The sequence below is a fragment of the Mobula hypostoma genome, chromosome 8, assembly GCF_963921235.1.
Source record: "Mobula hypostoma chromosome 8, sMobHyp1.1, whole genome shotgun sequence".
Classification (NCBI taxonomy): domain Eukaryota; kingdom Metazoa; phylum Chordata; class Chondrichthyes; order Myliobatiformes; family Myliobatidae; genus Mobula; species Mobula hypostoma.
Window position 1 is genome coordinate 94,733,245 of NC_086104.1, and position 24,918 is coordinate 94,758,162.

Consider the following 24,918-nt stretch of genomic DNA (forward strand, 5'->3'; position numbering starts at 1 on the left):
CGCTCCCTCTCTCTCCGGTTTGGTGTCTCTTCCCCACCAGGAATGGGAGTAACAGTTTGTGATCGGATTATTATTTCCCTTCAACAAACGACACAGGAGTCTGGGAGCTTCGGCGTGCCTGTCTATGAGCGACGTGGGTGGGATTGCAGCTCCTTTTATGCTCGACACGTTAACGACTGTGTGGACGGAACTCCCTCTTGTGATTTTTGGTGAGTTTTCAGAAGCAATCGAAGGCACAGATGAGCATCTTATTGACTTCCTGGAGAGTGGTACAGACTTGAAATTCAAAGTAAATTTATTTTCAATGTTCACGTATGTCACCATATACGGGAGGATGTGCGTAGGTCCGGAGTTGCCCCAGGTCCTAAAGTCCACCGCACTGAGACAGGTTAATTTATCAATATAATTATCAATTTTCTGAAATCCGAAAAATTCTGAATTCCGAAATGCAACTGGCCCCAGGGATTTTGGATAAGGGATTGTGGACCTGCACTGTCTTAAGATTCGTTTTCTTACAGGCGCTTACAAGGAAATAAAGAAGTACAATAAATTTATGAAAAAGCTATAAATAATAAAAACTGACAAACAATCAATGTGTAAAAGAAAACAAATCATACAAATGATAAAGAGCCTCACCAATGCCTTATACAACCTCATCATAACATTCCAGCACTTATACGCAATACTTCAATTAATAAAGGCCAATGTACCAAAAGCTCTCTTTACGACCCTATCTACTTGTGACACCACTTTTAGGGAATTTTGTATCTGTATTCCCAGATCCCTCTGTTCCACTGCACTCCTCAGTGCCTTACCATTTACCCTGTATGTTCTACCTTGGTTTGTCCTTCCAAAGTGCAATACCTCACACTTGTCTGTATTAAACTCCATCTGCCATTTTTCAGCCCATTTTTCCAGCTGGTCCAAGTCCCTCTGCAGGCTCTGAAAACCTTCCTCACTGTCTACTACACCTCCAATCTTTGTATCATCAGCAAACTTGCTGATCCAATTTACCACATTATCATCCAGATCATTGATATAGATGACAAATAACAATGGACCCAGCACTGATCCCTGTGGCACACCACTAGTCACAGGCCTCCACCCTGAGAAACAATTCTCTATTACCACTCTTTGACTTCTTCCATTGAGCCAATGTCTGATCCAATTTACCACCTCTTGTTGAAAGTCATGGTACCGACTGGGAAAATTGAACTTTCATGTAGCAAATTAAACAAATCTACAGAGAACCAGCTAGCTTAGTGATGAAAGAAACCTGTCAATGCTGTCTTGATCTGTAAAATTGAGAGTATATCCTAATTGCCTTTGGAAAAATTGTGAAAGATAAAATGCTGAGCAAGATTTGAAAAGGTTCCTTCTCTAGGTTTCAAGGTTTCCCAAGGACTTTTCTCTATGTCCCCAGGGTTTTATTTTTCCGATCGTTTCCAAGGCTTATTCAACATGTTTAGGGTTTTTCAATGTCCTCCTCATCTCGAGGACTCCGAAGCCTCCCTCTCGGCCCTGCCTGAGGTTTCTTGATCTCAGTCTGTTGGGGTTTCCAGGTCTCAGTCTCTCTGGATCTCCAAGTCTCCCTGACTCTTGAGTTCCCCAAGTCTCTCGAGTCTTCCCTGGATCTCGAGTTTTCAGGTCTTCCAGGGCCATCAAGTGCCAGCTATAGGGAGGGGGGTCCTGTAGCGACTACTTCAGGCCTGTGCAAGGCATTAGTTGTTTTGTTTTAAGAGCACCTGAATTGGTTAATTGTTGCTTAATAGTTAATAATGGTTCTAGAGTTTCTTGTGTTTTTTTTCTTGAGCGACTCACTCTTTGTAATGCGGTTTCCTGGTGCTTTCTGTTTAAGTTTATTTTGATAAACTCAGATTCTGTTAGTTTTATTCTTGAAGCAGATGCAGGATTAGCTCCAATCAGAATGTCCTCATTTTAAGAATGATTTGTCTCATGGGAACTTGGTCCAGGTACATCTGTGTAAGCTTTTGTTTGTCTCTACATGGAAGTCTTTGGCTCTGATATTGGCAGTGCCCACCATGGCACTTATCTGCCAGCATCACCGAGCGACATCTTGGACAAGTCCCTCATTCAGGACTTCCAGCGGACACAGGTCCATGGCGCCTCAGGGGCCCCTGTCACAACCACGGATTCGGCAGCACAGTAGATTCGGCAATTGTGCTTGTGAATATGCATGTGTCAGCTAATTATTATTTAATTGTGATAGTATTCATTCCATCGTAGTATTTGTCGAGACTTGCACATAGCTATGCTTTGTTATCTGCAATCTGCCTTGCCTGAGAAATTGGACTGTTGAGTCAACTGACTCCGAAGACTGCCAGTATTCGTTTTGTTCTTAGTTGTTCTTTTCAGCCGCAGTGTAAGCTTTGTTTTCCATTTGAGTGTTTTTGTCAATGGCCCTGTTTGGCCTAGCATCTATTATTTTCTTTTTCCCCTTTAACTTCGTTCGCTTTGAAGTCTGTGAAATATCAACCCACCTCAGTGTCTCTCACTCCACACTTGGGCCATGTCCAAACCTGGTGACACCCAATCCCTCAGTCACTTCCTGACCCTCCTGTGGAAGTCTGCAGGTCCCACATTGACCTCATCAGTCACCACACAGCCCACAGAGCAGATAGAGTACAAACGAGTTATCCTCGGTCCAAGAAGATAGTCATAATGTCACACAATGCAGAAACAGGCCCTTCCCACACGGTGTCATTGCTGCCCGTTTTGTCCATCTGCACTGAACCCATTGTCTGCATTACGACTCTATCCATCAATGTGTTTGCCTATTTAAGTAACTATCTCAATACCTTTGAACATGTTAAATATCTCCAACTCCATTACCACCTCTGGTATCAAGGTCTAGAAGTCCACCATTCGTTATGTGGAAAGAAAAATTATTCTTAAGGTCCTTAAATACCTTCCTCTCACCTTAAACATATGCTGTCTGTTTACCATGGGGTGAAGGTTCTGACTATCTACCCTATCTGTTTTTTTTATATACATTCCTCAGCCTCCTTCACTCTAGGGAAAACTAACCCAGTTCATCCAATCTCTTCTCATAACTAAAGTCGTCAGCTCCAGGTAATACCTTCGTGAGTCTCATCGGCACTCTCTCCGGTATAATCACGTCCTTTCTGTACTCTGGCTGTGACTTAACCGGTCTTTTGTAATGGGTTTACAAAAAGTTGCGAAACTGTCTATTTGTTCACAACCTGAAACTTGGAGAGACAGCACTGAGATACCCCCAAAAAGCAGCCAAGGCCAGATCGGATCAGAGCTTCAAAGCAAAAACTGGTATAGTTTTATAGACCATAAGATATAGGAGCAGAATTAGGCCATTTGGCCCATCAAGTCTGCTTTGCCATTTCATCATGGCTGATACATTTTCTCTCTCAGCCCCAATCTCCCTGTATCACTTCATGTCTTGACTAATCAAGAATCTATCAACCTCTGCTTTAAATATACTCATTGACTTGGCCTCCATAGCTGCCTGTGATAACAAATTCCACAGATTCACCACTCTCTGGCTAAATAAATTCCTTCCTCATCTCCTATTCTGAGGCCGTGTCCTCTGGTCTTAGACTCCCCTACCATAGCAAACATCCTCTCCACATCCACTTTATTTAGGCATTTCAACATTCAAAAGGTTTCAGTGCCATTCCCCCCCACCCCCCCCAATTCTTCTGAGTTCAGGCCTAGAGCCATCAGACTCTCCTCATATGACAAGCTGTTTAATCCTGGAATAATTTTCGTGAACCTCCTTTGAACCCTCTCCAGTTTCTTTCTTTCTTTTTAAATCTTTTTATTGAATAAGTACACAGAAGTTAAGCCATATAGGCACTAATACACTGTTAGAATATAATATATTACAGGAAATATTAATACAGAAAAAAATTAATACAAACAGTGCAATTTAAACATAAAATAACAAGGTAATATAATAGTATACTAATTTTTATATATATCAATAGAAGAAGAAAAAAAAAACCCCAAAAAAACCCACTGTGCAACTAAACTAAAAAGCAAAGCAAAGCAATGGGCTAACTAGGTATCAAGTAGAGTTAAAGTACTTAAAATCACGTCCTCAAACCCGACCTCTATTAAAAACAGTTTTAAAAAAACAAGAAGGGAATATAAATATGGACCGAGAGAAAAAAAATTACATTAAATGAAAATGTTGAATAAAAGATCTCCAGGTCTGATCGAATTTAACTGAAGAATCATAAAGATTACTTCTAATTTTCTCCAAATTTAAACATAATATCGTCTGGGAAAACCAAAAAAACGTAGTTGGAGCATTAGTCTCTTTCCAATGTTGTAAAATACATCTTTTCGCCATTAAAGTAAGAAATGCAATCATTCTACGGGCTGAAGGAGAAAGATTACTGGAAATTTTAGGTAATCCAAAGATAGCAGTAATAGGGTGAGGAGAGATATCTATATTCAATACCTTTGAGATAATATTAAAAATGTCTCTCCAAAAAGTTTCCAGAGTAGGACAGGACCAAAACGTATGAGTTAAAGAGGCTATCCGCCCCTGACATCTATCACAAAAAGGATTAATATGAGAATAGAAATGAGCTAATTTATCTTTGGACATATGTGCTCTATGGACAACTTTAAATTGAATTAGGGAGTGTTTAGAACAGATAGAGGAAGTATTGACTAGTTGTAAAATCTGCACCCAGTCATCCGCGGAAATAATAAAACCCAATTCCTGTTCCCAATCTGACCTAATCTTATCAAATGGAGCTTTCCTAAGTTTCATAATAATATTATAAATAATAGCCGTTGCACCTTTCTGACATGGATTAAGGTTAATTATAGTATCTAAAATATATGTAGGAGGGAGCATTGGAAAGGAAGAAAGTATAGTACTTAGGAAATTTCTAACTTGTAGATATCTAAAAAAATGTATTCTTGGTAAACTATATTTATTAGATAATTGTTCAAAAGACATAAGGGAACCATCTAAAAATAAATCCAAAAACCGTGAAATACCCTTAGTCTTCCAAATTTGAAAAGCACGATCCGTGAAAGAGGGAGGAAAAAATATGTTACCTAAAATAGGGATCGCTAGCCCAAATTGGTTAAGATCAAAAAATTTTCTGAATTGAAACCAATTACGTAAGGTATATTTAACTATCGGGTTACAGACCTGTTTGTAGCGTTTCAAATCAAAAGGAAGAGAAGAACCTAAAATAGAGCCAAGTGCATAACCTTGAGCAGATTGTAATTCCAATGCTACCCATTTAGGAATGGATAGTGTATCCTGGTCAAGTAACCAAAATTTCATGTGTTGAATATTAATTGCCCAATAATAGAATTTAAAGTTAGGTAATGCTAAACCTCCATCTCTCTTAGCTTTCTGTAAATGTATTTTACCCAGTCTCGGGTTTTTATTTTGCCAAATAAATGAAGAGATTTTAGAGTCAACTTTATCAAAAAAAGATTTTGGAACAAAAATCGGTAATGCCTGAAATATATATAAAAATTTTGGCAGAATAAACATCTTAACTGCATTAATATGACCGATCAAAGTTAAATATAATGGAGACCATTTAAATGAAAGTTGAGTAATATGATCAATTAAAGGTAAAAAATTAGTCTTAAACAGATCTTTGTGCTTACAAGTAATTTTAATCCCAAGATATGAAAAATAATTATTAATCAGTTTAAACGGAAGGTTATGATACAAGGGAAGTTGCTTATTAATCGGGAAAAGTTCACTCTTACTGAGATTTAACTTGTAACCGGAAAAGAGACTAAATTGTGCTAATAAATCTAAAGCAGCAGGGATAGATTTTTGAGGATTAGAAATATATAAAAGTAAGTCATTAGCATAAAGTGATACTTTATGAGACTTTAAGCCCGAGTTATCCCAACAACATTTGGAGATTCTCGAATAGCAATTGCAAGAGGTTCTAATGCAATGTCAAATAATAAAGGACTAAGAGGACAACCTTGTCTAGTAGCTCGAGAAAGAGGGAAAAATGGTGAACTTAAAGAGTTGGTACGAACTGAGGCCAAAGGAGAATGATATAATAATTTAATCCAGGATATAAATTTCGAGCTAAGATTAAACATTTCGAGCACCTTAAATAAGTAAGGCCATTCTACTCTGTCAAAGGCTTTTTCAGTATCTAAAGAAATAACGCACTCAGGAACATTTTGTGAAGGAGTATAAACAATATTTAAGAGTGTGCGAATGTTATAGAGAGAGTAACTTCCTTTAATAAAACCCGTTCGGTCTTCCGAAATAATATAAGGAAGTGCTTTTTCTAATCAGTTTGCTAATAATTTAGAAAAAATTTTAGAATCAACATTTAATAAAGATATTGGTCTATAAGATGCACATTGAGCAGGATCTTTATCCTTCTTTAATATTAGAGAAATTGACGCTCTATAGAAGGATTCGGGAAGTTTACCAAGTTTTAATGAAGCCTCCAGAACCCTAAAAAACCAAGGGATTACTGAAAGTGCAAAAAATTTATAAAATTCCACGGTAAACCCATCAGGGCTGGGAGCTTTCCCCAGGTTCATAGAAAAGATAACATTCTTAATCTCATCAGTGGTAATGGGAGTATCTAGCATAGAGGATATATCCTGTGAAATCTTAGGGAAATCTAGGTTATCTAAAAAGTCATTCATATATTTAGAGTCTCGTAAGGACTCTGATTGATATAAGGAGGAATAAAAATCAAAAAAGGCTTGATTAATCTCAGCATGATCAAGTATCAGTTGATCATTTTGATTATAAATCTGATTAATTTTGAAATTTAGTATAATTAGTCTTCAACTGATTAGCCAACAGTTTACCAACTTTGTCACTATGTACATAAAATTCAATTCTTGTTTTCTTTAATTGATTTACAATCGAGGACGAAAGTAATAAACTGTGTTCTATTTGAAGTTCAGTTCTTTGTTTATATAACTCCTCAGAGGGAGCTGTAGCATATTTCTTATCAATTTCCTTAATCTTGTCCACAATAACCAGCTCCTCCTGCTTCAGCTTCTTCCTCAAAGCAACAGAATACGAGATAATCTGACCACGAATATATGCTTTAAAAGTATCCCTAAGGATGTTCATAGAAATATCTTCCGTATAGTTGATTGTAAAAAAAAGATCGATCTGTTCATTCATAAAGAATCCTCTCCAGTTTCAGCACATCCTTTCTAAGAAAAAGGGCCAAAAACTGCTCACAATACTCCAAGTGGGGCTTCACCAGTGCTTTATAAAGTCTCAGCGTTACGTCCTTGCTTTTATATTCTAGTCCTTTCAAATTGAATACTACCCTTGCATTTGCCTTCCCCATCACCTTTGCAACTCATTTTTGAATTTTCTCTCCATTTAGAAAATAGTCAATGCTTTTATTTCTTCTACCAAAGTTCATGACCATACGCTTCCCGAGTCAGTATTCCACCTGCCACTACTTTGCCCATTCCCCTAATCTGCGTAAATCCTTCTGTAGTCTCTATGCTTCCTCAAAACTACCTGCCCCTCCATCTATCTTCATATCATCTGCAAACTTGGCCACAAAGCCATCAATTCCATTATCCAAATCATTGATATATAACGTGAAAAGAATTGGTCCTAACATAGACCCCTGTGGAACATCACTAGTCACCAGCATCCAATTAGAAAAGGCTCCCTTTATCCCCACTCCTGCCAATCTGTCAATGCTCAGTCCATGCCAGAACCTCTCCTGAAATACCATGCGCCCTTAACTTGTTAAGCAGTCTCATGTGTAGCACCTTGTCAAAGGCCTTCTGAAAATCAAACTACATGATATTCTCTGATTCTCCTTTGTCTATCTTGCTTGTTATTTCTTCAAAGAATTCCAACAGATAGCAGGGCAAGATTTTCCCTTGAGGAAACCATGCTGGCTTTGGCTTATTTTATCATGTGCTTCTAAGTACCCTGAAACCAAATCCTTAATAATTGACTCCAACATCTTCCCAACCACTGAGGTCAGGCTAATGCCCATAATTTCCTTTCTTCTGCCTCTCTCCTTTCTTGAAGAGTGGAGTGACATTTCCAATCTTCCATTTTTCTGGAACAATGCCAGAATCTGTTGATTCTTGAAAGATTATTACAAATGCCTCCACAATTTCTTCAGCCACCTCATTCAGCACCTTGGGATGTAGACCATCTGAACCAGGTGACTTATCTACCTTCAGACTGTCATGTTTCCCAAGCACCTTCTTCCTAGAAGGCAACTAGATACACTTCTGCCCTCAACATTCTTGAACTTCCAGCATTTAGCTAGTGTCTTCCACAGTGAATACAAAATACTTATTCAGTTCATCTGCCATTTCCTTGTCCTCCATTACTACCTCTCCAGCATCATTTTCCAGCAGTCCAACATCTACTCTCGCCTCTCTTTACTCTTTATATATCTGAAGAAACCTTTTGTATCCTCTTTAGCTTACCTTCATATTCCATCTATGCCTTCTTTATAACTGTCTTAGTTACCTTCAGTTGGTTTTTAAAAGCTTCCCAAGCTTCTGACTTCCCACTAATTTTTGCTGAATTATACGCCCTCTCTTTGGCTTTTATGTCAGTGGCAGTTGCATCACCCTGCCTTTAGAATACTGCCTCTTCTTTGGGATGTTTCTATCCTACACCTTCCAAATTGCTTCCAAAAATTCCAGCCATTGTTGCACTGCCGTCATCCCTGCTTGTGTTCCCTGCCAATCAATTTTGTCCAGCTTTTCTCTCATACTTCTGTAATTCCCTTTACTTCACTGTAACACTGATATATCTGACTTCAGCTTCTCCTTCTCAAATTGCTGGGTTATATTACTGCATAATATAATCCTATCATATTATAATCACTGCTTCCTAAGAGCTCCTTTACCTTAAACTCTAACAATTTTGGTTCATTGCACAACACCCAAACCAGAATATCTAGTTCCTTGGTGGGCCCAACCATGAGCTGCTCTAAAAAGCCATCTTGTAGGCAATCTAGAAGTTCCCCCTCGGGATCCAGCATGAACCTAATTTTCCCAATCTCCCCGCATATTGAAATCCTCCATAACTATTGTAGCATTTCTCTTTTGACATGCATTTTCTAAGTTCCATTGTCATTTGTAGTCTACATCTTTACTATTGTTTGCAGGTCCCATCAGGGTCTTTTTACCCTTGCAGCAGCTTAACTCTACCCACAACAATTCTACACCTTCTGATCCTATGTCACCTCTTTCTCATGATTTGATTTCATTTTTTGACCCACAGAGCCGTCCCACTCCCTCTGCCTACCTGCCTGTCCTTTTGATTCAACGTCTATCCTTGGATGTTAAACTCCCAGCTATAGTCTTCTTTCAGCCATGATTCAGTGATGCCCACAAAGTCATACATGCCAATCTGTAACTGCTACAAGTGCATCTGTCTTGTTCCATATACTGACTGTGTGCATTCAAACATAACACCTTCAGTCCTGTATTCACCCTTTTTGATTTTGTCAGCCTTTTACATTGCAACTCATCATGTTGACTGTAATTTTGACTTATCAGTAGCCTCTCCTTGCTAGCAATCTCACTACACACTGCCCGTTTGTAAGCCAACTGCCCCATCCTCAGCACGCTCACTCTGGTTCCCACCCCCCTGCCAAATTAGTTTTAACCCTTCCAAACAGCTCTAACAAACCTGCCCACAACGATATCGGTCCCCCTCAGGTTCAGGTGTAACCTGTCCCTTTTGTAAAGGTCCTACCTTCCCAGAAGAGATCCAAATAATCCATAAATCTGAACCCCTGCCCCCTGCACCAGTTCCTCAGCCAAACATTTATCTACCAAATCATCTTATTTTTATCCCCACTGGTGCGTAGCACAGGCAGCAATCCGGAGATTACTACCCTGGAGGTCCTGCTTTTCAGCTCCCTAAAATCTCTCTTCAGGACCTCCTCACATTTCCTTCCTATGTCACTGGTGCTAATATGTACCAAGACTTCTGGCTGCTCACCCTCCCCCTTTAGAATGCCATGAACCTGATCCGAGACATCCCTAACCCTGGCATCTGAGAGGCAACATACCATCCAGGTGTCTCTATTGTGCCCACAGAATCTGGTCTCTATTCCTCTGACTATGGGTCTCCTATCACCACTGCAGTCCTCTTCACCACTCTTCTCCTCTAGGCCACAGCACCATATTTAGTGCCAGAGACCCAGCCATGCGGCTCTCCCTGGTGGGTCGTCCCCCTCGATAGTCTCCAAAGCAGTATACTTATTATTGAGGGGAACGGCCACAGGTATACTCTGCACTGGCTGCCTATTTCCCTTCCTTCTCCTGCCAGTCACACAGTTACTTGTCTCCCTCAACCTAGGGGTAGCTACCACCCTGTAATTCCTGTCTATCACCTCATTAGTCTCCTGTATGAGCTGCAGTTCCATTTCCTTAACATGTTCTCTCAGAATCAGAATCAGGTTTATTATCACCAGCATGTGATGTGTAATTTGTTAACTTAGTAGCAGCAGTTCAATGCAATACATAATATAGAAGGAAAAGAAACAGAATAAAATAATAATAAATAAGTAAATCAATTACAGTAGACATATATTGAAAATATTAAAAATCGTGCAAAAGAACAGAAATACTATATATTAAAAAAGTGAGGTAGTGTCCAAGGGTTCAATGTCCATTTAGGAATCAGATGGCAGAGGGGAAGAAGCTGTTCCTGAATCGCTGAGTGTGTGCCTTCAGGCTTCTGTATCTCCTACCTGTTGGTAACAGAGAGAAAAGGGCATGTCCTGGGTGCTGAAGATCCTTAATAATTGATACTGCCTTTCTGAGACATCGCTCCCTGAAGATGTCCTGGGTACTTTGTAGGCTAGTACCCAAGATGGAGCCGATTAAATTTACAAACTTCTGCAGCTTCTTTTGGTCCTGTGCAGTAGCCCCTCCATACCAGACAGTGATGCAGCCTGTCAGAATGCTGTCCATGGTTCATCTATAGAAGTTTTTGAGTGTATTTGTTGACATACCAAATCTCTTCAAACTCCTAATGAAGTACAGCCACTGTCTTGCCTTCTTTATAACTGCATCGATATGTTGGGACCAGGTTATGTCCTCAGAGATCTTGACACCCAGGAACTTGAACCTGCTCACTCTCTCCACTTCTGCAGCTTATTCAGTGCAGATGTGGTTATCTGGGAGTCTGGAGGTCTGCCAGACTCCTCACATCCCACACACAGAACAAAACACAGCCCCTGTGCCCTGTCAGGTGAGGAGTGAAGAATGTAAAGAAGAGGAAGAAACTTACCAGATACTTACCTCATCCAAGTTTGATCTTACCAAAGCGTGACGAGGCAAAGTCATTCCAACACTACCCACTCACGCAAAGACCCCTCCAACAGTCCAGCTCACTGGAGTGAAGATATTCATTACAGCTGTAGAAATCTCTGGTCAAAATATATCTGAACCACTTCTCCGTCCCACAATGCAATGTCCATAGTCTTTCTACTGGCAATTTGAGGCTAGATACAGGAAAAACACCTCATATTCCTTCTTGCTAATTTCTTCAACCTGAAGAAATAATCATCACATTCTCTAAATTCTGGTATCCACTTCCGTCTGTTTCCAGCTTATCCCACCAGATACACTCCAGATCAGAGAGGATAATGGCTGTGATGTGAGGTCTCTGTGAGGTTTGAATACACTCTCTGGTTACCTTATTAGATACCTCCCGCTCCTAATAAAATGGCGTTGAGTGTATGTTCATGGTCTTCTGCCTATGTAGCCCATCCACTTCAAAGTTTGACATGTTGTGCATCCTGACATACTCTTCTGCACACCACTGTTGTAACTCATGTTTATTTGAGGTGCTGCCACACGATTTGCCGATTAGATTTTTGCATCAATGAGCAGGTGTACAGGTGTACCTAAAAAAGTGGCCACTGAATGTACATCAGGTTTGCATAATTTGGAATGTGAAAGGCCTTGGGATCTGTCTGAGACTTTTGCCAATTTGGAAAGATCAGCTGGGGTAAATTAAGCAATCCTCTGTGAATGAAATGTCTTGTGTGGGATGGGATAGAACACATCCTTGGAAACAGAGCCAGGAGAAAACAGGAAGGAATTGCACTCTGATCAACTGAAGGATTCCACAATAACTGGCAGGGATCAAGGATCAAGGATCAACATTTATTCACATGTATTAGGAATTTTCTGTGATGTGTTGGTCAGGGCACAACATGCAACAAAAATGCAACACTCAATGATTATAAAGATAAAGATTTATATAAAAATAAAGTTAGAGGGTAAATTATGGATATGGAATAAAATGTGCATAAATTAATAAATACCAGCATGTATTTACAAATGCATTATAAAGTGTTTACAGTGCAGTGATGGGAGTAATAGACAGAGGGGGTTGGGGTGGGCTAACTGGAATGATTGATCAGATTAACTGCCTGATGAAAGAAACTTTTAAGATGGTGTGAAGTTTTTATTTTATTAGCGCTGTAGCGCTGTCCAGAAAGGAGCTTTTGGAAAAGTCAGTTTGCTGGGTGAGTAGTGTCCACGTTGGTTTTTTCTGCTTGCATCTTTGCCTTGTCCTGCCGTGATAGTACAATGCGGCCAGTGACCTTTTCTGCTGACCTGACAGTTCACCGTAGTTTCCGTATATTGTGAGAGGATGTTGCACAAACCAGGCAGTAATGACTGATGTGAAGGTGCTCTCTATGATGGCAGTGAGGAACTGCAGCAGTATATTCTGGGGAAGATGGAATTTTACCAATTGCTGTAAGACTCTGCATTTATCCCTGGACTAACGGTGCCGTGGACTATTGGTTTGAAACAATTGACTAATTTACTGAACTGTTTCAGAAGATAAACAGGAGTCGGCCACATTGGCCATTGTTCCTTACAAGCAATACTTTAACTTAGTTGTGGCAGCCAAGGTTATGCATTAATCTTCTACACATTCGATAGTCAATAAATTAGATGTGTTCCCTAAGCTAGCCTATCCATGTCAGTGTGTTGAAAAGCAAATAAAGATGATTATAATTGGTTTGCTCATTACCCCAGGTGTGCTTGCTCTGGTGGCTGGTGGATTAATGATGCTTTTACCTGAAACGAGGGGAATAAGGTTACCAGAAACTATCAGCGATGTGGAGAGCATCATGAGGTATTTATCAATTGGGCATGTTCTGAGTCAGTGTCTGCACTTCCTTCCAAACCTCTGACACATTGTTCATGCTCTGTTCCGCCTTGTACCTACAGACTTTACAGACATGACCAGGACGACTGTAAGGAGATGATCAACCTTCGAACGTCAGCCGAGGGAAAAGAAACACAGAGCACCTGGGAAAGAGTTCATAATCAGAGCTAACTAAAACAAGTTACTTATCAATCAAAATATAACCAATTGGTGGTCAATACTCAAGCAAATTGAACATTGAATGATAAACAGAATGATTGTAATTTTGATTACCAAATTGTATAGTATGCATGTGTATTATTCTCATATAAGTAAAACCAATTTTCCTAATATAATAATGGTTGAATTGAATGATACTGTTATTTCCAGGAATTTGATTGTGTGGTTCTGACAGGTGGGATAATTGACTTTGTCGTGTTATTTTATTGTATAGTTCAGACATGGTACTTTGAATATATGGCTGAAGAGTACTTGTGTGGGGCTGGTTAAAATACCACGTCTTGCCACAGGTAGTATGGTCAACCACACTATCTGATAAGATGCGCAATGGATAACAGCAGTTGTATGATCACTCGAGTCGAGTATGATGTTCTCCCAAAAGGTTATTCCCTTAAAGGAGAACGCATGTGCGTGACTTTGTTTAATGTGGGGAGGCTGATGCATGGGCATCCACCACCCGGTCCTTGACAGATCAGGGTCAGGGTCCAGTGACGCGGCATCCAAGACAACTAGGGACTATTCACTGCTACAACCTTCCTCCACCTTCACCGCCATTGTAATAAGTCATCATCTTCCACCAGCTCCACCGCAGAGGTCTTGGCACAATAGAAATATTACAGGAACAGATGAATTGCCTGATATGACATAATAATAAGGAAATTAACTTTAATTATGAATTTTAACATTTTTGAGTTTAAGAAGAACCTGCTGAATAACAGTGTCTTATGTTTTTTGTGAAGAGAACACAATGAATATTTTTCTAAAATTGAATACTATTCTAAAGCAAATGATAGAATAAGAATGAAAAGTCAAAGAAACAAAAATTGAAAAAGAAACCTGAAATGAAGATAAACATTTTGTACATGTTAAAATAAAATGTGTTGCTAATGATGTATTATGCCATTATTTTGCTGTGGGATTGGGATAGTAATCACATTTGGGATTGGGAATTGGATTATAATTAGGATTGGGATTTGAGCTGGAATTAGAATTAGGATTGGGTGGGAATTAGGATTGGGATAGAGGTTGGGATTAGGATTGATATTGGTATTGGGATTGTGATTGGGATTGGGAATTTGATTAGGATTAGGAATGGGATTGGGATTATAATCAGGATTGGGACTGAGATTGGGACTGTGAGGTGTTTGGTGTTGTAGTTTCTCCCAGATTGTGTCTGTCCATGTGACAGAGTGTGGAATAAAATGAAATAGTGCAAACTGACATGTCAAAGAGAGACACAATGAATCACACAGCCTCTGTCCACTGTACCTAAGTCTAAAGCACCAAACACCTCACAGTCCCAATCTCAGTCTCAGTCCCAATCCCAATCCCAACCCTGATTATAATCCCAATCCAATTCCCAATCCCAATACCAATATCAATCCTAATCCCAGCCTCTCCATCCCAATCCCAATTCTTAGTAGAGGTGGGCCATATACCGAAAGTGGGGATGCAAGGGTCCCCTGCTGCACCACACTGACAATAACAGTTCAGGCTCCAAGCTTGGAAAACATGGACCACCCCCAGTCCTGAGAAAGCCACCTCTCGATGATAGGTTCACCACCATCTTCAAGTGGCCAGTGAGCCTGGTAGTTGGTTTATTATTGTTAAGTGTACTGAGACAGAGTGAAAAGCTTTGTTTTACATAGCGTCCGCACAGATCATCAGCACACTGAAGCCGCACAAGGGAAAGCAATAACGAGAGTGCTGAATAAAGTGTTACAGTTACAGAGGAAGTGCAGTGCAGGCAGACAACGAGGTGCCAGGGTGTAACGAAGGAGACTGTGAGGTTAAGACTCCATGTTATGGTACAAGGGGCTGTTCAATGGTCTTATAACAGTGGAATAGAAGCCTGGCAGAACTTGCTTTCTGACTTTTGTATATCCTGCTGATGTGGGGGGTGGGGAGAAGAGAATGTGCAGGGTGGGTGGGGTCTTTGATTACATTGGCAGTGCGGTATGGACAAGTCTATGAAGGGGAGGCTGGTTTCTGTGATGTGCTGATCTGTACCCACCACTCTCTGCAGTTTTGTGCAGTCAAGGGCAGAGGCAAAATGCTTTCTATGCTGCACTGAACGAAGGGAGCATGCAAGTTCTGTAGCCTCCTGAGGAAATAGAGGCACTGGTGCACTTTTCAGGCCATGGTGTCTATTGTGGTTACAACAAGACAGGCTATTGGTGATGCTAACTCCTAGGAATTTGGAGCACTTATTCCTCCCAATCCCAACACGATTGATATAAGCAGGAGCATGTGCACCCCCTGCCCTCCCCCCCGAAGTCATTGACCAGCTCTTTTGTTTTCCTGACACTGAGGGCAAGGTGGTTGTCCGCTCAACATGTCAGTAGGCTCTCCGTCTCCTTACCTTGATCTAAGGGAGCCAACGTCACTGTCCTCTCTCGGTTCAACATCGCCATCATTGGCACCTTCCGTGGGCTTAGTGGAGCTGGCCGTGCTGCTCACAAAACTGACAAGAGCCACCAGAAAGGGTTGTATTGTTTGGCATGGTGATTGCTGAGAAATTAATCCTGCAAATGTGGAAGATGGACTCTGTGCCTACGTACGATCTGTGGCTGAGGGAACTGGCAAATACTTTACACTTGGAGAGACTGAGACTATGTAATGAAGTCAGAGGGGATCATCTTTGAAAGGATATGGAGCCCTGTATTGGACTTTCTTATGGGATGAGGACTGAGGTTTTTTGATGCCATGAACCTCTGCTGTGTATGTTCACTTTTGCCTTTATATTTTTCTCCCTTTTGCTGTTCAATATTTAACTAGATTTTGTTAAGGTCGTGGTTTTTGTAGATGTGCTGTTTTTGTTTTTGTTTTTTTGTTTGTAATAAAAAAAATAAAAAGAATACAAAAATGTTGTTTGTAAGAGCCACCAGAAAAATTCTACTCTAGACGCCATCGTGGGAAGACATTTCCAGCTGGAAAGTGGACCCTCATCATTTGGGACGTGCCCTGTTCTTGTTACTACCATCAGAGAGGAGGTACGGAAGCTCCAAGACCAAGATTCAATGTCTTAGGAGCAACTTCTTCCTCTCTCCCCTCAGATGTATGAAGATCTATGAACCCAAGAACACTACCTCACTTTTCCTCTTTTGCAATATTTATCTATCTATTTATTTATTTACCTTTCCATTTCCCTATTTATTTATTGTAACTTAGTCATTTTTTATGTCTTGCACCGTACTGTTATCACAAAGCAACATACGAGGGGTGATTGATAAGTTTGTGGCCTAAGGTAGAAGGAGCCAATTTTAGAAAACCTTGTACATTTATTTTCCAACATAGTCCCCTCCTACATTTACACATTTAGTCCAGTGGTCGTGGAGCATACGGATCTTGGATCTCGAGAAAGTGTCCACAGCAGGGGTGATTGATAAGTTTGTGGCCTAAGGTAGAAGGAGATGAGTTATACAGCTCTCGTTACATGCACTTGCAGTTCAACTCTTTGAGTGATTATGCACAAAGTTTGAAGTTAATAACTCATCACCTTCTACCTTAGGCCACGAACGTATCAATCACCCCTGATGAGTTATTAACCTCAAACTTTCTGCATAATCGCTCAAAGAGTTGAACTGCAGGTGCATGTAACGAGAGCTGTATAACTCATCTCCTTCTACCCTAGGCCATAAACTTATCAATCATCCCTGCTGTGGACACTTTCTGAAGGTCTAAGATCCGTATGCTCCACAACCGCTGGACTAAATGTGTAAATGTAGAAGGGGACTATGTTGAAAAATAAATGTGCGAGGTTTTCTAAAATTGACTCCTTCCACCTTAGGCCACGAACATATCAATCACCCCTCGTATGTCATGACAGGTGTCAGTGAAAACAATACTGATTCTGACTCAAGGACATTCTCAAAGTTTCCGCAGAAAAGCGTAAAACCTCTGCCGAGCTGAGGGAGCCTCCACCCTGTGCCTGCACTTGGCTGAGGAGGGGCAGTTGGGTTGTCACTGACCCTCCAATGGGAACACACAGAGGCTTAGCACAAACTGTATGCGGAGTGGGCCTACCCTGTTAGGAACCTCCACCCACCGGTACCATGGTCTGCAGGGTGAGCATTGGGCTCCTCAGCACCCACAGAACCAAGTCACCCTTGGTCCAAAGGAAGTGAAGAGGCAGGGAACTGAGTGAACACTACAGACTGTGGTGATTCCTGCTCCCACTTACTGTGTCTGTGAGACAAGCTGTAAACTCAGAATCCCAGCTGCAGAGTTGCAACTTCAAGAAAATATTAAAATTCACCACGCTAATAAATAAGTCCCTGTCCATTTCTCCTGCATTTTCATATTAAAATGTGTGGAATTCATTGCTACAGATGTCCATAGAGGCCAAGGCATTGGGTATACAGTGGATTCCAGTTAACTGGGCTGCCAGTTAATCAGGGTAGCCACTTATTTACGACAACTACTAAAGAACAAAAACAAATCAAGAAAATTACCAGAGTTTCCTTTGCTTTCTTGGCACACTCTGCCGCTGTTTTGGGGCAGGAGACTGTTGCCGAACGGGTTCTAACTAGCGTCAGTCGCCTGTACGTCATCTGGCTGCTAGACACTATACTGGGCTTAGAGCCAACAGTTCTTAAGTAGCGTCACTTGCATGTTTGCGTCAAAAAAGCAGTGATTTTTGTCACTGATAGCTGTTGAGTTGTAAATGATAAGACAATACAGAGCTATTTTGCTCACTGTGGTTTCAAGCATTCAGCCTTGTAGATGCCAGAAAGGGCCAGGTGTGAAAATGAAACTATTTCACTACTTCAACAAGTTAGAAACTATGAAGAATTTGAGGGTATTGACTGTCATCGTGAACATTACAACGAAAATGAAGATTTGGACAATGCAATCATTGAAAACACTGTTTGAGGGCAGTCCACTATCTGCACAAGGTATCTGTGCTGATTTTGTTCATTTACAATCAACCAAAAGAACACATCAGTGTACACTGGATGAATTCCTCTGTTGAAAACTATTAGGAACTAATACACAGTTTTATAGTACTGTAGTAGCTTTGGTAGCGTCCGAATTTGTTCTGTATTTCATTTAAATACATAATTTGTTACTCAATTAAACAGAGTCTTTTTTTTATACCTTTTTAAGTATTTCTATGAAATTTCAGTAATTGGGGCAGTTGCTTAATTGGGCCAAAGTGTACTGGTCCTGATATATCCCAATTAACCAGGATGTACTGTATTTAAATGGAACTGACAGGTTCTTGATTAGTAAGGGCATCAAAGGTTACGAGGAGAAGTCAAGAGAATGGGGTTGAGAGGGGTAATAAATCAGCCACACACACAAAATGCCGGAGGAACTCAGCAGGCCAGGCAGCATCTACGGAAAAAAGCACAGTTGACTTTTGGGTTGAGACTCTTCCAAAGAATCGACTGTTCTCTTCTCCATAGACGCTGCCTGGCCTGCTGAGTTCCTCCAGCATTTTGTGTGTGTTGCTCAGATTTCCAGCATCTGCAGATTTTCTCTTGTTTGTGAATAAATCAGCCATGATTGAAGGGCTGAGCAGACCCCAATGACCTAATTGGGTCCAATGTCTTATGTTATTACAGTGTAAGTCTCTATGAACTTACTGTTGTGTTTGTAATGTATGGTGCTGCTGATGCTGCAAGAAGCTAATTTTCATGCCATTTATACGCTGGGTATGTACAGCATGCACTTAAGCAGTCCCTTTGTCCCATCTAGTCTGTGCTAAACCTTTATTCTGCCTAGTCCCATTGACCTGCACCTGGACAATAGTCCTCCATTCCCCTCCCATCCGCTACTTATCCTTATTTCTCTTAAATGCTGCAATCAAACCCGTATCCACCACTTCCACTCGCACCACCCTCTGAGTCAAAACTTCCCCTTAAATATTTCACCTTTCATCCTTAACCAATGACCTCTATTTCTCATCCCACCCAACCTCAGTGGAAAAACCCTGCTTGCATTTACACTGTCTATACCCATCATAATTTTGTACACCTCAGTCAAATCTCCACTCATTCTCCTATGTTCCAGGGGATAAAGTCCTAAATGTAATCTTGGATCAGACCCCCGTTTTGATACAGATTCTTCACTTTTTAAGTTCCTTTTGTGACCTCTATCCAGTTGCTGAGTTACTCTTAAATTTATCCCATTCCTTCCTTCCTGTCATAGTCTGTTCATCATTTCATCATTACCCTTCCCTCCTGTCTTTGTCTGCTCTTAATCACACTGTCCCAACTTTGACTCCTTGCCCCCACTATTGAATGCGAAGTCCTTTACACCTCTAGTAACCCTAGGACCAGTGCACTGTCCCAGTTTCACCAATCCCCAGTGAAACTGCCGGTGTCAAATAACAAGCACTTCAATCACTCACCCTGAGCCAGGAACAGGGTCAGTCTTATGACTTTGAAAAGAAATTTTTTAAAAAGCTGCAGATGCAGGAAATCTGCAATTAATGCATGAAATGCTGGAAGTGTTCTGCAGTTCAGATGGCATCTGAGGAGAGAGCAGAATAAACATTTCAGGTTGATGGTCTTTCAAAAAAATCTCCTCATCAGACATGTCTTGAAAGGATTGAGATGGGTGCAAAGCCAACAAGACAGCAGGTGCCGAAAGAAGCCTTGACCAATCAAATGTCCAACGGTGTGCGGGATTTAGAGGAACAAATTTGTAGAGATCTGGTTATAAAGAAAGCTTTCAGCACATTGGCCTCAAAGATCAAAGTATTGAGCACAGGAATTGGGATGTTATGTTGAAGTTGTATAAGATGATGGAGATTGATGTGCTCTTTGTCCAGGTTTTCACACAATCATCTTCTCAAATGAACTGGTCTTTGTTCTAATAAAGTTAACCACTTTTGTAGCATAATCTAGAACTTTTTTCATTTCATCTCCAAGAGTTTTTGACGTCAGCACCTCACTATGAAGAAAGCAGTGTGTTGTGACAAGGTCAGGAGTTTCTTTTTTTACAAGAGAAACAAAACCTCTCACGGAGTCAAGCAGTGATTGGGCACCATCAGTACTGATGCCTACACAGTTCCTCCAAGATAGACCTTTTGTTTCCAAATATGAGGACAAAACATTAAATATATCTTGGCCTTTGCTTCTTTTGGGCAGTTCTTTGCAACAGAAAAAGTTTTCTTGAATTTCACGATCATTTACAAATCTTACAAATGTTAAATGATTTTTTTTATTGGTGAAATCTGTTGACTCATCAAACTGGATAAGGAAGCTATTGTTTTTTCAGTCTATCACACAAAACCTCTTCAGCATCATGTGACATAACATCAATACGTTGACTTATCATATTGTTTTTAGAGTGAAACCTTTTCAATTTCTCATACTGCATCTTGCCTTAGCATTTTACCCATTATAATTATACCTGCTGGCATTATTAGGTTCTCACCAACTGTGTGATCTTTCCTCTTCTGGGTAATAAGTTCTGCTACTAAATAACTTGCTTCCTAATTTTTTTACTGACTGTGACTTTATTAACAAAAGCTTTACTCTGTTTTGAGATTCCAATAGCTGTTTAAAATAATCAGCACTTTCACGTGTCATATGGCTGTGATTTGTAGTTAAGTGTCTTTTCAATTTACCTGAGGCCATTCCTACATTTGTAAGTTGTTTACCACAGACTAGGCACAATGGAATAGGACAACTTGGAACATCTGTCCATGTAAAACCCATTGATAAGTAGCTTTCATTGTAAAGATGTACTTTTTTGTGTCTGTTGTTGCACTGGTGCAGTGAAATGACTCAGAAGATTGTAATTCTTCATTGTTAACCTTATCAGAATTGTCCGTAGGTCTAAGCCTGGAATCCTCTTCAATCTCACACCTCCTCTTCAAAAATTGCCACACTGGACCTCCTTTGAATGAAAATTTTCCTCCAAATTTCTACAACACCGGTAGAGTTTGTTCGCTCCCATAAGTCAGTTGGCTTAAGTAAGTAAGTAAGTAAGGGGAAGTTTGGGGAGGTAATTCGGGAGGGAGAGGCTGACGACACAACTCAAGTTGGTCAGGTGCATTCAATCCTTGGAAAACACACTTTCCATTCCTCAATACCCTACCGTCCTCCCCTCCTTGCAATACAGCACTGACCAGTTATCAACTGTCCCTTATCTCCCATCAAAAACTGAGGGTAAAAACAGTCCTGCTGTGCACTGCCACACTGGGCTGAGAGACCTCTAACGAGATTGATAACTGGGCTGCTCAGTGACTGCTCACCACTGTGAGCTCCAGCTTCGCGCGTCGCGTGAAGTTCAAAAAACAATATTTATTTATTTTTAATCATGATCTTTCACGGAACCCCTAGTCACCTCTCACGGAATCCCATTTGAGAAACTCTAAACCCTGCCCTAGGTTGAAGAAGACTGGGGTGGGTGAGATTTGACAGAGGTATACAAGATTATGAGGCGTATAGAAAGGGTAAATGCAAGCAGGCTTTCCCCACTGAGGCTGGCTGAGACTACAGTTAGAAGTCATGGGTTAAGGGTGAAAGGTGAAAAGTTGAAGGGGAACAGGAGGGGAAACTTCTGCACCTAGAGGGTTATGAGAGTGTGGAATGAACTAAGTGCAAGTGATGTATGAGAATTTGAAGTTTAGGTAGGTACATGGATGGTAGGGGTATGGAGGCCTGTGGTCCAATGGGACTAGGCTGTTTAAATGGTTCAGCACAGACTAGATGGGCCAAAGGGCCTGTTTCTACGCTGTAGTTTTTTATGACTCTACAACTCTGTGTTGCTTGAACTTCACAATGAACAGATTGGCTAATATCTCGTAGAAGTACTATCCAGCTCCACGCTCTGACACCGGTTTCCTTCAGCAGATCTATCAATGCAATAGAGTCACAGAGCCATACAGCAGAGAAATAGGCCCTTCGTCCTCAACACGTTCATGCTTGTGGCTTCTACTGACTTTTAATCCCTTCATTGTGAATGACAATTGAGCTTGCAAATAAGAAATTTAAAATACACAATGTTATCAAATGATCAATATCCTTAACTGCTAGTCAATTCTGTATACAAATGGCATTTAACATAGAAACATAGAAAACCTACAGCACAATACAGGCCTTTCGGCCCACAATGCTGTGCCGAACATGTACTTACCTTAGAAATTACCTGGGGTTACCCATAGCCCTCTATTTTTCCAAGCTCCATGTACCTGTCCAGGAGCCTCTTAATTCTCGGAGAAAAGTTCAGAACAGCGTGGTGCCAGGTGCCAGGTCCTCCTTGTGCACAAGTGAATAAACTGTGATTGAGGAATGAGTCTGAGATTTCAGCTAGCTGGTGATGTCACTGCTCTAGACCTTGAGTGACTAAGACTTTCAGGGTCACCTCAGTGTAAATACTCCTATACACCAATGGGCCCCTCACTTAATCCACAGTGTATGACAGCATTACCAAATAGACCATAGGGGGTATGACGTCAAAGACATTGCCCAGGTTAGCCTTCTTGATATGAATGTGAACTTTGATGGATCTCAGTGAAGCACTGATACCCTGAGAGTTTGCATAGGGCAAGGGGATCACAGATGATTCTCAGAGGGCATTGACAAATGGATGTTGAGAGCATGCTTCTCCTAATGGGGTATCCAGAACTAAGCACATGGTTTCATTGAAAGAACAAGCCTCTCATCCAGGGGTTAGCCTGGTGAATTTCCCATCCTAGAAAACCAGTACAGTTGATATTCTATCATCGGTATTTTGATATGGTGTTCGACTAGAACTCTGAGTGCAGCCACAGCAGATATCTGCCCCTGCTCCTGCTGGTGGGAGACAGGGTGAAATTAGCTGTCTAACCATGCCCGAGAGAAATATCCACACCAAGTGAAACAAGAGGGAATGTTACTGATCATTTTTAGAGGAAATTTGCTACCTTTATTTTTTTCAGTCTCCATGACAAATAATGGTAAACTCCAGCAACAGCCTGATCGGAACTACACAAGGAATATTATCAATATAAAGTGCACTATGTACTAATAACAATAACACACTGATGTTTCTGAAATCTCAATGTATTAACGGTCCAGTGATATCACACCTCTGAGGAACGATGGCCCACTAACATGCTGTCGACTACATTACATGGATGTTTATTTTATCCCTGGAATTTTTTTTTATTTACAGATACAGCACAGTAAAAGGCACATCTGGCCCCATTAACTTACTAACCCATACGCCTTTGGAATGTGGGAGGAAACCAGAACATCAAAAGGAATGGCACAAGGTCACGGGAAGATCATACAGACAGATGATACTCTGATTGTCCTTTCAGACAGTGCTGGGATTGAACCCATGTCACTGGTGCTTTAGTGGTGTTACACTAACCACTGTGCTGAATCTATTTAGCATTTTTGACATTTACCAAGCACCTTTAACATGATATAAGATCTTTACTTTGCGGGATTACAGTCAGACAAGATCCACTAGCAGAGTGACGATAAGAGCAGGTTTTACGTGGCATTGTAAGGAGAACTGAAACAGGAAGCCTGTGAAAGGAATCCCAGAGCTAAGGGCCTGAACCTTTGTAGGCACATCTACCAAAGCTTAAGGTTCAGAAAATCAGACCAGAACAATGCAGCCGGAGCTTTATACGGCATTGGTCAGGCCACACTTGGGGTATCGTGAGCAGTTTTGGGCCCCGTATCTAAGAAAAGATGTGCTGGCGATGGAGAAGGTCCAGAGGGAGTTCACGAGAATTATTCTGGGAATGAAAGGGTTAATGTATGAGGAGTGTTTGATAGCTCTAGGCTGGTACTCACTGGAGTTTAGGAGAATGGGGGTGGATCTCAATGAAACCTATCAAATGTTGGAAGTCCTGGATAGAGTGATCATGGAGAGTATGTTTCCAATTGTGGGGGAGTCTCGGACCAGAAGGCCCAGCCCTTGAATTCAAGGACATCCCTTTAGAAAAGAGATGAGGAGGAATTTCTTTAGTGAGTGGGTGGTGAAGCTGTGGAATTCATTGCTACAGGTGGCTGTGGAGGCCAAGTCATTGGGTATATTTAAAGCGGAGGTTGATAGATCCTGGATTAGTAAGGGCATGGAAGGTTATGAGGAGAAGGCAGGAGAATGGGATTGAGGGGGTTAATAAATCAGCCATGATGGAATGGTAAAGCAGACACAAAGGGACAAACGGCCTAATTCTGCTCCTGTGTCTTATGGTCTTATGGTCTAACTCTTGCAAGATTGGGGAGCTGACAAAGCTCACAAGGCATGGAGGAGAAGGTGACAGAAATTGAACGGTATGTTAAAGCTAGTTCAAAGTTCAAAGTACATTTATTATCTAAGTAGGTATACTATATGCAACCTTGAGATATGTCTCCTTACAGGGAGCCACAAAACAAAGAAACCCAATAGAACCCATTAACAAAAAAAACTCCTCTAACACTGAATGTGCAGAAAAAACAAGTCGTGCAAACAATAAAAGTAGGCAAAGAACATTCAGAAATGAAGTTCACAAAAGTGAGTCCACATCTACAAAGCCTGCCACGGCTGATTCAGGAGCCTGTTACTTGCAGGCCACGGCCTCAGTTGAG

At 40.9% G+C, this 24,918-nt stretch overlaps 1 protein-coding gene across 1 annotated transcript in view; it reads left to right on the forward strand.

Annotated features, from left to right (window-relative positions):
• Nucleotides 1-14,281, forward strand: part of LOC134350748 (solute carrier family 22 member 3-like) — a 50,841-nt gene extending 36,560 nt beyond the window's left edge. Inside the window, exons 9-11 of the mRNA XM_063056385.1 lie at nt 97-209; nt 13,039-13,138; nt 13,234-14,281. Coding sequence (XP_062912455.1) covers nt 97-209; nt 13,039-13,138; nt 13,234-13,342 — 322 coding nt within the window. The 3' untranslated portion in view covers nt 13,343-14,281. The remainder of the gene's footprint in view (nt 1-96; nt 210-13,038; nt 13,139-13,233) is intronic.
• The last annotated feature ends 10,637 nt before the right edge of the window (nt 14,282-24,918 follow it).